The 14,039-nt window shown below is 42.8% G+C and overlaps 1 protein-coding gene across 1 annotated transcript in view; it reads right to left on the reverse strand.

Moving 5' to 3' along the window:
• pex7 (peroxisomal biogenesis factor 7) overlaps positions 1-14,039 on the reverse strand; it is a 149,189-nt gene that overhangs the window by 119,570 nt on the left and 15,580 nt on the right. Inside the window, exons 2-3 of the mRNA XM_078542342.1 lie at positions 3,821-3,878; positions 3,289-3,439 (exon numbers count right to left, since the gene is read on the reverse strand). Of these exons, the coding sequence (XP_078398468.1) occupies positions 3,289-3,439; positions 3,821-3,878 (209 nt within the window). The remainder of the gene's footprint in view (positions 1-3,288; positions 3,440-3,820; positions 3,879-14,039) is intronic.

Here is a 14,039-nt window from a genome sequence, read left to right on the forward strand (position 1 = left end):
CCAATTTGGGTTCTGCCAGGGCCACTCAGCTCCTGACTTCATTACAGCCTTGGTTCAAATATAGACAAAAGAGCTGAACTTCCGAAGTGAGGTAAGACTGACTGCCTTTGACATCAAGGCAGCATTTGACCGAGTGTGGCATCAAGGAACCCTAGCAAAACTGGAATCAATGGGAATCAGGGGAAAAACTCTCCACTGGTTGGAGTCATACCTAGCACAAAGGAAGATGGTTGTGGTTGTTGGAAGTCAGTCACCTCAGCTCCAGGACATCACTGCGGAAGTTCCTCAGGGTAGTGTCCTTGGCCCAACCATCTTCAGCTGCTTCATCAATGACCTTCCTTCCATCATAAGGTCAAAAGTGGGGATGTTCGCTGATGATTGCAAAATGTTCAGCTTCGTTCATGACTCCTTAGATACTGAAGCAGTCCATGTCCAAATGCAGCAAGACCTAGACAATATCCAGACTTGGGCTGACAAGTGGCAAGTAACATTCGAGCCACACAAGTGTCAGGCAATCCCCATCTCCAACAAGAGAGAATCCAACCATTGCCCCTTGATGTTCAATGGCATTACCATCACTGAATCCCCTGCTATCAACATCCTGTGGGTTACCATTGACAAGAAACTGAACTGGAATAGCCATATAAATACTGTGGCTACAAGAACAGGTCAGGGGCTCGGGATCCTGTGATGAGTAACTCACCTCCTGACTCCCCAAAGCTTGTCCACCATCTACAAGGCACAAGTCAGGAGTGTGATCGAATACTCCCCAATTGGCTGGATGAGTGCAGCTCCCACAACACTCAAGAAGCTTAAGTCCAGGACAAAGCAGCCTGCTTGATTGGAACCACATCCACAAACATTCATTCCCTCCACCACCGACGCACAGATGCAGCATCGTGTGCCATCTACAAGATGCACTTCAGAAATTCACCAAGGCTCCTTCAACAACACCTTCCAAACCCACAAGCTCTAGCATCTAGAAGGACAAGGGCAGCAGATAGATGGGAACACCACCACCTGGACGTTCCCCTCCAAATCACTCACTATCCTGACTTGGAAATATATCGCCATTCCTTCGCTGTCACTGGGTCAAAATCCTGGAACTCCCTTCCTAACATCACTGTGGGTGTACCTACACCAGATGGACTGCAGCAGTTCAAGAAGGCAGCTCACCACCACCTTCTCAAGGGTAACTAGGGATGGGCAATAAATCCTGGCCCAGCCAGCGAAACCCACATCCCATGAATGCATACGAAAAAATAGAGAAAGTCGAGGGGAAATTTCATAGAGCTGTTCAAATTCATGAGGGGTCTGGACAGAGTGGATAGGGAGAAACTGTTCCCATTGGTGGAAGAAATGAGAACTAGAGGACACAGATTTAATATAATTGGCAAAAGAAGCAACAGCAACATGAAGGAAAAGGTTTTTTTACGCAGCAAATGGTTAGGATCTGGAATGCACTGCCTGAGATTGTGGTGAAGGATCAATTGAGGTATTAAAAAGGGAACTGGATCATTATTCGAAAAGGAAAAACGTGCCGGGCTTTGGGGAAAAGGAAGGGGTAGATAAACTGCTCCCACAGAGCGCCAGCACAGACACAACAAGCCAAATGGCCTCCTTGTGTTCTGTACCCATTCTATGATGCTAACTGGGTTACAACAGTCTCTTCTTATGCTTGTTATTTTTCAATCTTTCTGTTAGCTTTCTTATGTCCTTTTTTTAAAATCTCATTTAATCTGCTCTCCAATGTTTCTTTCTCTATTCCTCTTTCTACTTCTTGATTCCATTTAAACTTCATTTACTCAGCTCCTTTGCTGTTGCTCACTGTTTCTTTATTCAATTCATTCACCCCAGTTTCTTTGCCATTGTTCGCAGTTTTTTTTATCCTATTATTACATTGGTTGAGGAGATAGACAATTTTGCAAAATGTCACCACAAGGTCCCAGGTGTGACACTGACATCAGTGCATTGCTAACAACTGACATCCAGCAATTTCACAGAATCACGGAGTGCAGAAGAGGCCCTTTGGCCCATCAATTCTGCACCAACACGTGAGAAACACCTGACCTACCTACCTAATCCCATTTACTAGCACTTGGCCCATAGCCTTGAATGTTATGACGTGCCAAGTGCTCATCCAGGTACTTTTTAAAGGATGTGAGGCAACCCACCTCCACCACCTTCCCAGGCAGTGCATTCCAGACCGTCACCACCCTCTGGGTAAAAAAGCTTTTCCTCACATCCCCCTTAAACCTCCTGCCCCTCACCTTGAACTTACATCCCCTTGTGACTGACCCTTCAACTAAGGGGAGCAGCTGCTCCCTATCCACCCTGTCCATGCCCCTCATAATCTTGTACACCTCGATCAGGTTGCCTCTCAGTCTTCTCTGCTCCAACGAAAACAACCCAAGTCTATCCAACCTCTCTTTATAACTTAAATGTTTCATCTCAGGCAACATCCTGGCAAATCTCCTCTGCACCCCCTCCAGCGCAATCACATCCTTCCTATAATGTGGCGACCAGAACTGCAAACAGTACTCCAGCTGTGGCCTCACCAAGGTTCTATACAACTCCAACATCACCTCCCTACTTTTGTAATCTATGCCTCGATTAATAAAGGCAAGTGTCCCATATGCCTTTTTCACAACCCCACTAACATGCCCCTCCGCCTTCAGAGATCTATGGACACACATGCCAAGGTCCCTTTGTTCCTCAGAACTTCCTAGTGTCATGCCGTTCATTGAATACTTCCTCGTCAAATTATTCCTTCCAAAGTGTATCACCTTACACCTTTCAGGATTAAATTCCATCTGCCACTTATCTGCCCATTTGACCATCCCGTCTATATCTTCCTGTAGCCCAAGACACTCAACCTCACTGTTAACCACGTGGCCAATCTTTGTGTCATCCACAAATTTATTAATCCTACCCCCCACATTGTCATCTATGTTGTTTATATAAGTGACAAATAATAGGGGACCCAGCACAGATCCCTGTGGTACGCCACTGGACACTGGCTTCCAGTCACTAAAGCGCAGCTCAAATATAGTTCAAAGTTAATGCTGAGCGTAGAAGTCCAATTAACATAATTCACAGCCAAACTTGCCAATTGCAGCAATTTCTGGTTCATTAAATTCTGACAAACAACATAAAATTTTCAAATAATAGGTTGAACTTTTGATAATCTGAAATCTCTTCAAATCAAATAAATTCCCTAAATAAAGTCTACAGTTCATTTAAATTGGGAATTCACTAATTCAATTTCATGAGCAACTTTTTTTTTACCTCTTGAGCATGTTCTTTGAAGACTTGGAGGGGTCCTGTAGGGCTTGCAGTGTCCCAGAGCTGCAGAGATCCATCACCACTACCAGTGATCAGGACATGTTCATTGTTCTCACTCCAGGTAACGTCAAAAAGACTATCATTCCAGTCAAAACTAAACAGAAGAAAAGCTTTTTTAAAAGTAGGCTCTTTGCAAACCCACTTTCCAAAGAGAGTGCATAATGTTCACTGCATGCTGGATAGCAAGGTCTTGCATTGCTTGAAATCTAAGGGTTAAATGGCAGCTCTAATGAAATAATTACTTCATTCATTTTTATGTCAGTTGCCATCATTTCATTAGAATCACAAACTAGGTGTTAGAGTCACAATATCAACAACTTAATTTTTTAAAAACGGAAATAAAAGCCCACAGCAATGAAGAATAACTAATTGATTAAATGAAATGTCCATGTTTTACAGAACTCAGAAACCCAAGATTCCATAACAGTACTTGATATTAAAGAAAACTAAAGAGTCCTTGTTCATTTTACAGTACCTCCTGAAAGGGACAATTCCAGCTTCTGTCTGTTCCAGCACCACTAATGTTCCACAACCTGAAAAGTAGCATATACAAAAGGTTTTAGCATTTAGCAATTAGCGAATGTACAAGCTCCAAAAGACATTTGTTATTCAAATAGGTTAATCTGTTCTTTAGAGCACCAATTCACATACAACGTAATCACAAAGGCTCAGGAGTATCTACCAGAAACCTGGGCAAAAAATACCTAAATTCAATGTTGCAGTGGTTATACACTGCATTACACTTACATTATACAGCAAAGCTATTATAAATTTAGTGTAATTCTATAATTTAGAGGCAGTACAGAAAATTATCAGTTATTTTATAATACTGAAAAATATAATATAGATCAGGCATGCACATTTTTAAATGGCTGTAGAATTCAAATGAAATTTACCCAAGTTATCAGTATATCAGAGCAAAATCTATATCAACAGCCTTCTAAATAGAGTGCTGACTAGTATCTTTATTAGCAGCTGCATGGTCTAAACTACTACAACTTCAACAGCAAATTAAGAGGCATCTTTCTCTCTTCAAACAGGATTTGCTCAAGGTCTTCAATTTGGTTTCTTCCAGCAGGAATGCTTTCCCGGCCGAGGATGTAGCAATATCTGCTCAGCCATTGCTCCTAAACCTCCACCTATGCATAACTAGCTTTAATACCGCATGGGTCAGAAAGATGAGCCTTAGCTATGAAGACCACCAAGACGAGAGATTGCTAAATGGTAATGGGGTGGAATGAATCTCAACAGAATCATCAACCATCCAGACAGCTTGCTGTTGCATCCATCCCTCAATCGAAGCTGATCAGGAAATAAACTCTATGCTCACCGGACTCCGGTGAATTGAGACGGCTCGAACGTTACATCCAATCTCACCCTGGTGAGCTGGTTTTCGCCACAAGCGCCCGGAAATTCCTTTCAGGCAGCTCTGCCTTATGGCTTCAACTCTTAGAAATCTCCTCCTTTTCATTCCATTCTGCATGGAGGTATTTCCTCTATTTGTTCCGGCAGCATGCTCTGCACTACCCTCCTTTCCAGGATACTTCAGAGCAGAATATCACATCAACTTTACTATCCCCACTGAAAACTCTCAGCTTCAGGGGTCTTTCCCAATCCACTGGGGAGGCCTGAAGTGCAGTGGCCTCAAATCAGTGCCTCAGGCAGTCCACACAATCCATACAAAACTCAATTCCGTGATTACCTACCGGGGCAATGTGTGCAGCACTTCTCTCGTTAGCTAAAGGGGCTGCCACCCAATTATTGGCTTCACTTCCCTCTCCACACTTTCATTTTTCTGGAGAACAGCAGCAACATAAGCATGTCAGAGGACCTCATGGGTAGCAACCCATAAAAAAATAGAGCAAACAAGTATTGGTTGCTGCACAACCATTTTTGTTCGTTTTAATTCTCTGAATGTAACCTGGGTACGCAACCATGCCCCAGGATAAGTAACCCTTCAGGAAAGGAGGAGAAATGAAATAAAATTAGGCAGTAGAGGGGGAAAAATGTATCTAGAAAGAAAATTAATTTACAGTTGATCCACATTTTTTTTCTTGCATTTTTTCTTTGTGTTATTATTTTACTTTCCTTCTCATTTTAGACACCCACATGCAACCTAGCAGTTCCGATGGGGAGAGGATGGCTTATCTTCGCAATTAGGAAGTCCACAAGACCAAGCCTTATCAATGTACCTTGCATGTGAGGAAGCAACCAACTTTTGCAAAACATCTTTCTTTCCCAGAGGCCTCGACATCCAAGGTGGGCACATAAAAACAGGATCAGGCTGTTGATCCCCTCGACCATGTCTGCCATTCAATTAGATCGTGGCTGAACTGTACTGAAACCCCATTTAGCCATTTTTGCTCGATATCCCTCGGTAACCTTGAAAAACTAAAATCAATTTCAGCATTGAAATCTTCAATTGACCCAGCATTCATAGCCCTTTCGGGGAAGAGAGGTCCTGTTCTCTTCAATGCTTTGTAAAGGAGTGCTGCCTGATTAAACTTATGAATGGCATGGCTTCAATTTTAAGATTTGGACACTTGTTTGGATTCTCCCAACAGGAACAATAGTTTCTATTTATCTTTCCTACTGTCTCAACGAAGTACCTCGATAAGCTCACTCCTCACTCTTCGATACTGAAGGGAATATAAGGCAAGTTTATGCAACCTGTCCTCATAACTTACCCCTCTTAGCCATGCTATCATTCTAGTGAATTTACATTCTAAATCCTCTCTGGGGAATAAGGCGGAAAAGGGGTGTCAGCGATAGGACAGGAGGAGATGGGAATTGGAATGAAAGAGAGGGAGACTGGGCAAGGAGTCAAATGTGATAATCAGGGGAGAGAGGGAGTAATCGAGACAGTGCAAGTTTAAATCCCACCATGGCAGCTTGAGAACTTGAGAAATAAAATGCTGATATGAGTCAATAATTTTCAATACCTCTCTGGCCACAGGAGAGGTGCCAGAGGACTGGAGGACAGCCAATGTGGTACCGTTATTCAAGAAGGGAGGAAGGGCTAAACCAGGGAACTACAGGCCAGTCAGTCTAACCTCAGTGGTGGGGAAACTTTTGGAAGAAATTTTGAGGGACAGAATTAATCTACACTTGGAGAGGCAGGGATTAATCAAGGACAGTCAGCATGGTTTTATTAAGGGGAGGGCATGCATGACCAATTTGATTGAATTTTTTGAAGAGGTGACCAGATGTATAGATGAGGGCAATGCATTTGATGTAGTCTACTTGGATTTCAGCAAGGCTTTTGATAAGGTCCCACATGGGAGACTGATAACGAAGGTAAGAGCCCATGGGATCCAAGGCAATTTGGCAGATTGGATCTAGAATTGGCTGAGTGGCAGGAAGCAAAGGGTGATGGTCGAGGGGTGTTTTTACGACTGGATGCCTGTGTCCAGTGGGGATCCACAGGGATCGGTGTTGGGTCCCTTGCTGTTTGTGGTACATATAAACGATTTCGACTTGAATGTAGAAGGGTTGATCAGTAAGTTCGTGGGTTACACGAAAACTGGTGGAGTGGTAAATAGTGAGGAGGATAGCCTTAGATTACAGGAGGATATAGACGGGCTGGTCAGATGGGCTGATCAGTGGCAAATGGAATTTAATCCGGATAAGTGTGAGGTGATGCACTTGGGCAGGTCAAACAAGGCACGGGAATACACGATGAATGGTAGGACCCTGGGAAGTACCAAGGATCAGAGGGACCTTGGTGCGCATGTCCACCGGTCCCTTAAGATAGCGGGACAGGTAGTTAAGGTGGTTAAGAAGGCATGTGGGATACTTATATTCTATGCCTAGGCTAATAAAGATAAGAGCAGGGAGGTTATGCTGGAATTGTATAAAACGCTGGTTAGGCCACAGCTAGAGTATTGTGTGCAGTTCTGGAATCCGCATCATAGGAATGATGTGATTGCACTAGAGAGAGTGCAGAGGAGATTTACCAGGATGTTGCCTGGGCTGGAGAGTTTTAGTAATGAGGAGAGATTGGATAGACTGGGGTTATTTTCCCTGGAGCAGAGGAGATTGAAGGGGGACATGATTGAGGTGTATGAAATTATGAGGGGCATAGATAGGGTAGACAGGAAGGAGCTTTTCCCCTTGGTGGAGGGATCAATAACCAGGGGCATAGATTTAAGGTAAGGGGCAGGAGGTTCAGAGGGGATGTGAGGAAAAATTATTTCACCTAGAGTGGTGGGAATCTGGAACTCACTGCCTGAAAGGGTGGTAGAGGCAGAAACCCTCATAACATTTAAGAAGTATTTGGATGTGCACTTGCAATGCCATGGCATAGAAGGCTATGGGCCTGGTGCTGGAAAATGGGATTAGAATCGTTTGGTACTTGTTTGACCGGCGCAGAGTTGATGGGCCGAAGGGCCTCTTTCTGTGCTGTAGACCTCTGTGACTCTATGAGTAATGAAAGTGATCATGAAGCTATCAGATTGTAATAAAAAACTTAATTGTTTCACCACTATCCTTCAAAGGAGGAAACTTACTGTCCTGGCCTGGTCTGACCTAACATGACTCCAGTCCCCACACCAATGTGCTCTCTAAAATGGTCTAGCCACTCAGCTGCGCCAAATCCACTACCAATTTTTCATGCAGAAGGCTGCAGGAGGCCTTGTGGCGCAGTGGTAGTGTCTGACTACTCTCTGAGCCAGGAACTCCATTTTCAAGTTCCACACCAGGATATGTTGGAAATGGAAGGATTGTCCCTGACACGGTTCAACTGGCTGATGATCAGCCTGGGAATCCTTCCACCACTTCCTCACTATTCCCCACAAAGGAAAAAAAAGACTGCATGTGTGAAGATGCACAAAAAAGAAGTCCCTACAGCATCTCCTTAGGAGAACTAGGAATGGCTAATAATTGCTGGCCTTGCCACAGATATTCACTTCTGAAGAATGATACTCTTAACCTGTTAGGTATCACTGCAATAATGTGAGTTACAATTAGATACCGGTAGGATGTAAGTTCCTCCCACTTCTGGATATCCATCCCACAAATTGCTCCTCCACCTTGGGTTTCCCCTCTTAGCAGCCCTCTGTTTTCCAGGTTTCAGAACTTCTCACACAATAGCTGCTAGCAAGAAACTATGACCAAAAAAAATTCAACCAAATGACGCAATGGCCAGATCCTGTTTTTATGTGCCCGACTTGGATGTCTCGGCCTCTGGGCAAGGAAGATGTTTTGCACAAGTTGGTTGCTTCCTCACATGCAAGTTACATTTGTAAGGCTTGTCTTGTGGACTTCCTAATAGTGCAGATAGTCAGGCCATCCTCTCTGCCTCAGAACTGCTAGGTTGTACATGGGTGTCAAAAATGAGAAGGAAAGTGAAATAACAATAAAAAGCAACAAGAAAAAAAATGTGGATCAATTGCAAATTCAGTTTTCTTTCTAGGTCCAGTTTCTCCCCTCTATCTCCCATTAATATTTTATTTCTCCTCCTTTCCTGAAGGGTGGCTTATTCTGGGCTATGGTTGTGTACCTAAGTTGCATTGAAAGAAGCAAAAAGAATAAAAATCGTTGTGCAGCAACCATCATTTTTTTGCTCTATTTTTTATGGGTTGCTACAGTGGGTTTGGGAAGCAGCATCTGCCAGTGCATAACTAATAATAAAAAAATTCAAATAAAAATGCATGCTGTTAAGATTAAATAATGCTCTTGTCAGTGAAGACAGTTGCTATCCTGTGGTGCCCACTCTTTACAAAAGACCTCATAATCACACTGGTGTGTATTAGTGATTGGAACACAGGCAAATAGGTGAAGAGGCTTTCTCTGGTGACCTTTCACATCCTGGACAGATTTTACCAGCCCCAGCAGCAGACCCGCCACAAGTTCCTCTGATTTGCTTATGTTGTTGCTATTCTCCAGAAAGATGAAGAATGTGGAGAAAAAAATAAAGCAACGGAGAAATGAAGTAACCACAGTAAAAGTCTAGACACCTGTGGTTCAAGTTTCAGGGATACCTCCAATCAGAAATGGGAAAATTAGTTAACATAGTATTTTAGGCTGGACAATATCTGTACAAGGTTGGTTATCGGCAGTAAGCATGGATTCAGATGGTGAAGATCTGCCTACACTCTCCAATCCATGAATTTTTACTTTTATTTATATTCTTTCACAGGGCGTGGGTGTGGCTGCCTAGGCCAGCATTTATTGCCCATCTCTAATTGTCCTTGAGAAGGTGGTGGTGAGCTGCCATCTTGAACCGCTGCAGTCCATGTGGTGTAGGTACACCCACAGTGCTATTAGGAAGGGCGTTCCAGGATTCTGACCCAGCGACAGTGAAGGAACTGCGATATGTTTCCAAGTCAGGATGGTGAGTGGCTTGGATGGGAACTTCCAGGTGGTGGTGTTCCCATCTATCTGCTGCCTTTGTCCTTCTAGGTCGTAGAGGTCGCTGGTTTGGAAGGTGCTGCCGAAGGAGCCTTGAAGAGTTGCAGCAGTGCATCTTGTAGATGGTACACACTGCTGTTATGTCTCAGTGATGGAGGGAGTGAATGTTTACGGTGATGGATGGGGTGCCAATCAATCGGACTGCTTTGTCCTGGACGGTGTCAAGCTTCTTGAATGTTGTGGGAGCTGCACTCATCCAGGTAAGTGGAGAGTATTCCATCTCACTCCTGACTTGTGCCTTGTAGATGGTGGACAGGCTTTGGGGAGTCAGGAGGTGAGTTACTTGCCGCAGAATTCCCAGCCTCTGACTTCCTTTTATAGCCATAGTATTTATATGGCTATTCCAGTTCATTTTCTGGTCAATGGTAACCCCAAGGATGTTGATAAAGGAGGATTCAGTAATGGTAATGCCATTGAATGTCATGGGGAGTTATCTCTAATTGGAGATGGTCATTGCCTGGCACTCGTGTGGCACGAATACAACTTGCCACTTATCAGCCAAGCCTAAGTATTTCTGTGGTGTGATAACCAACATTGAAACTGAAATGTGTTCTGACCATTGCATTGCAAATCATAGCTTCTCATCTTATACGCTACGCCAAGCTAATTCTACAAGTAGTTTTGATTGCTTCAGCACATCAGATGAGTCAAAGTCCGTTATCTCTCCAAAGCCTCCCCCACTTATTCACTCACATTCACTGCGTAATTAGGATAATTTTCAGTAAATGTACAATACTTCACATTTGTCAACGTTCTTGACATAATCATTGCATAACCAAGATAAATCATTCTGCAATTCAATGCTACATTCTCTGATCCCATAGCAATTTTTAAAGAGTAACAGAATTCTCCTGGTGTCCTGACCAGGATTTATCACTCTGCCAACCTTACTAAAATAATGATTACAGCATCTGATCATTATCTTATTGATGTTTGTGGGCCATTGCTAAGCACAAATGAGCTACCACATTTCCTTAATTACCTCAGTAGCTACACTTCAAAAAGTAGTTAACATGCTGTAAATTGCATTGGGATAGCCTCTGGTTATACATTATATAAATGCAAATTTTTTTCTCTTTTTGTCTCTACTGTACTCTTTATTTTAACATGATCAGATTTGACAATTTTTTAGAATTCAGTTCATCTAGATTAAAAACAAAGTCCTTAAAGTGAAGCACTTACCACTAACCCCAGCCTAATTATAGTTTCCATCAGCAAAGTTATCAAAATAAATGGGAAAATGTGAGAATTTGTATTTGACAAAATTAATAAATACTGCATTAATGGTCAAATAATAAATGTTGCATTTTACATTTTATTTCACTGCAAAATACTTTCTATGGAAGTCTATATCATTAGAAGAATTTCCAATCCAAGCCACTGAGTGATTAGTGCAGTTAGCATTGACATGTCTTAAAGGAGGCTTGATGCGTATGGGAGGAAGAAAAGAAAAGGGATATGGGGCAAAGTCAGGGTGGGGGGTGGAGTCTGAGGCTTGTGTAGATTAGTAGATCATAAACACTAACATAGGTGAGTTGCGTTGAATAGCCTGTGTTGTATTGTTATATTATTCGTAAAAGGATAGGAAGATAATTGTATTGTGAATATATATCTTGCGGTGCCACATTCATTACTGCATTGCAGTCATGTGCCCAGTGACAATGTATCAGCCTATCAGTCTACCAGCCACAGGGAGGGCAGCTAGATGAAACTCCAGCATTTTTGAGGCTAAGGTGTGTTTATCTCTAACTTATGGGAACCAGGAGACATAACATGGTGATAGCGGATTTCTGTGAGTAAAAATTCAATCATTTCAAATGAATTTAATGCTCACTTAGGTAAAAAAAATCAACCAAATTAATTCCAGAGAGAGAAAAACTGAGTAAATCTGGTGAAAATGAAATGGCCACCACAGCAACAAATGCACTGCTCCGTCTCATGGTGAATTGGGTGGCCAATGATGTCTTAGAGTTTATCAACATCAACAGCATCACTAACGAGCAGTGCAAAATCATCGACATCACCAGCAAGTGACACATTAGCAACATCAAGCCCAACTCCTACAACACCAGGAGCAACACACACAACATTGTTTGTGCAGCGTGCCAACTCACTACTGTGAGCGATGATTGACAAATCTACAAGATTCTGCTGCCTAAGCGATACTGTGAATAATATTTTGAGAAAAGAAAATAAGCTATAAAAGGCTCTTAAGGGGTTGAGTTTATTTATAAAAGCCGACAGTTAATCTTCAGTTTAGAAAAAAAATTAATTATTAGGACAGTTACATTGATATTGAAGAGGCATAACAGGATGCATCATCGGATTACCCAGGCATGGCCAAGTTCTTTTTCATTCATTCATGGGGTGTGGGCATCACTGGCTAGGCCAGCATTTATTGCCATCCACTTACCCTGTTCACAGGGCATTTACGAGTCAACCACATTGCTGTGGGTCTGGAGTCATACGTAGGCCAGACCAGGTAAGGACGGCAGATTTCCTTCCCTAAAGGACATTAGTGAACTAGATGGGTTTTTACGACAATTGTCAATGGTTTTGTGGTCATCATCAGACTTTTAATTCCAGATTTTTATTGAATTCAAATTTCACCATCTGCCATGGTGGGATCCAGGTCCCCAGAGCATTACCCTGGGTTTCTAGAATACTACTTCAGTGACAATACCACTATGCCACCGCCTCCCCATAAAAATTAGAATGAACATGACCTTGAATGACCACCCTATGGTTCAGTCCATGATAAAGCTAATGAATGTGACATTTGGGTCAATGTAAAATAAGTTGACAAATAGCCTAGGAGTCATACTGTAATAAACTGATAGCTTGACCTCAGGGTCAAGATATGCAGATGACTAGGCACAGCAGCAAAATATCAGGATAGATAAGCAAAGTTTATGTTTTGGAATGAACTGTGAACATTATTTGTACTAAAGGGCAGGTCATTCCGTGCTTGTGTTGCAAACTCATTTGTAATTAAAGATGTAACAATTAGACATACAAGATAAGAACAAGATGAGTTATCCCAAAGGTGGTACGTATAACTAACAGAATCTGTGTAGCTACGAATTGCCTTTTAGAGCATTCTGAAAGAGCATTTCCCATGTGTGTACTAAATAAGAACTGCTGCTGAATCTATCTGTGTCGACTCTGTGTCGGCTGTCTTTCAGATACTCCACAACAATTGGAACTGCGAGCAGGGTCTCTACCAGCAACTGAGGAATCGATTGGTTGGATGCACCAGGTGGGTGAGTACTTTTACTTTACAACCCATAGTTAGGGTGTAAGTTCGGTGATTATGTGACACAGTTTGTGGAGACCCAAACCTGAGAGTCAGCTGAAGGTGAGGAAGCAGGAGCTGTGCAGTTAGCCATGAACCGCCAGTAGGCAAGTCAGAACCATCCCTAGGCGACAGGCCAGGTAGGGGCCACAACAGGAGACAGGCTGGTCATAACCATTCCTAGGCAACGGGCCAGGTAGTGTCACTGCAGGAGACAGGCTGGTCAGAACCACCGAAGCACAGGCCAGAGGCGGGGTACTGTATAACGCGTCCGGACTGGATGAAAATGAGTGGGGACTGGAAGGGTCGATAACTAAATTTTCAGCAGATAGAAATAGGAAACGAATAGAGAAAATGAGAAAGAAAAGATGGGATCCGGAGGACCTCCCCACCCCATCTCAGCTAAACAGAAGGGGTGGTGGAATGCTCAGGATAAGGATAAGGAAGAGAGAGTTATGATTATCATTATCAGCAGCTACTTAGGATTCAGTAAATTAGTAAAAAATCAGTTTGAGAAAAAACAAAATAAGTATGATACAGGCACCAGGACCAAGACTTACATACTGATGACATTGACTGGGGAAGGCTGAACATATGTACATACGAATTAGGAGTAGGAGTGGATCACTCGGCCCCTCATGCCTACTCAGCCATTCAGTAAGATCATGGCTGGTCTGGATATAACCTCACCCCCACATTCCTGCCTACTCCTGATAACCTTTCACCCCCATGGTAATCAAGGATCTATCTAGCTCTGCCTTAAAAATATTCAAAGATTCTGCTTCCACTGCCTTTTGAGGAAGAGAATTACAATGACTCACAACCCTCTGAAAGGGAAAAAAATTCTCCTTATCTCTGTCTTAAATGAGCAACTCCTTATTTTTAAACAGTGACCCTTAGTTCTAGATTCTCCCATAAGAGTAAACATCCTCTCTACATCTATCCTGTAAAGACCCCTCAGGTCTTAGAGGTTTCAATTAAGTTGCCT

Source organism: Cetorhinus maximus, chromosome 5 (assembly GCF_964194155.1).
Source record: "Cetorhinus maximus chromosome 5, sCetMax3.hap1.1, whole genome shotgun sequence".
In the NCBI taxonomy this organism is placed as follows: domain Eukaryota; kingdom Metazoa; phylum Chordata; class Chondrichthyes; order Lamniformes; family Cetorhinidae; genus Cetorhinus; species Cetorhinus maximus.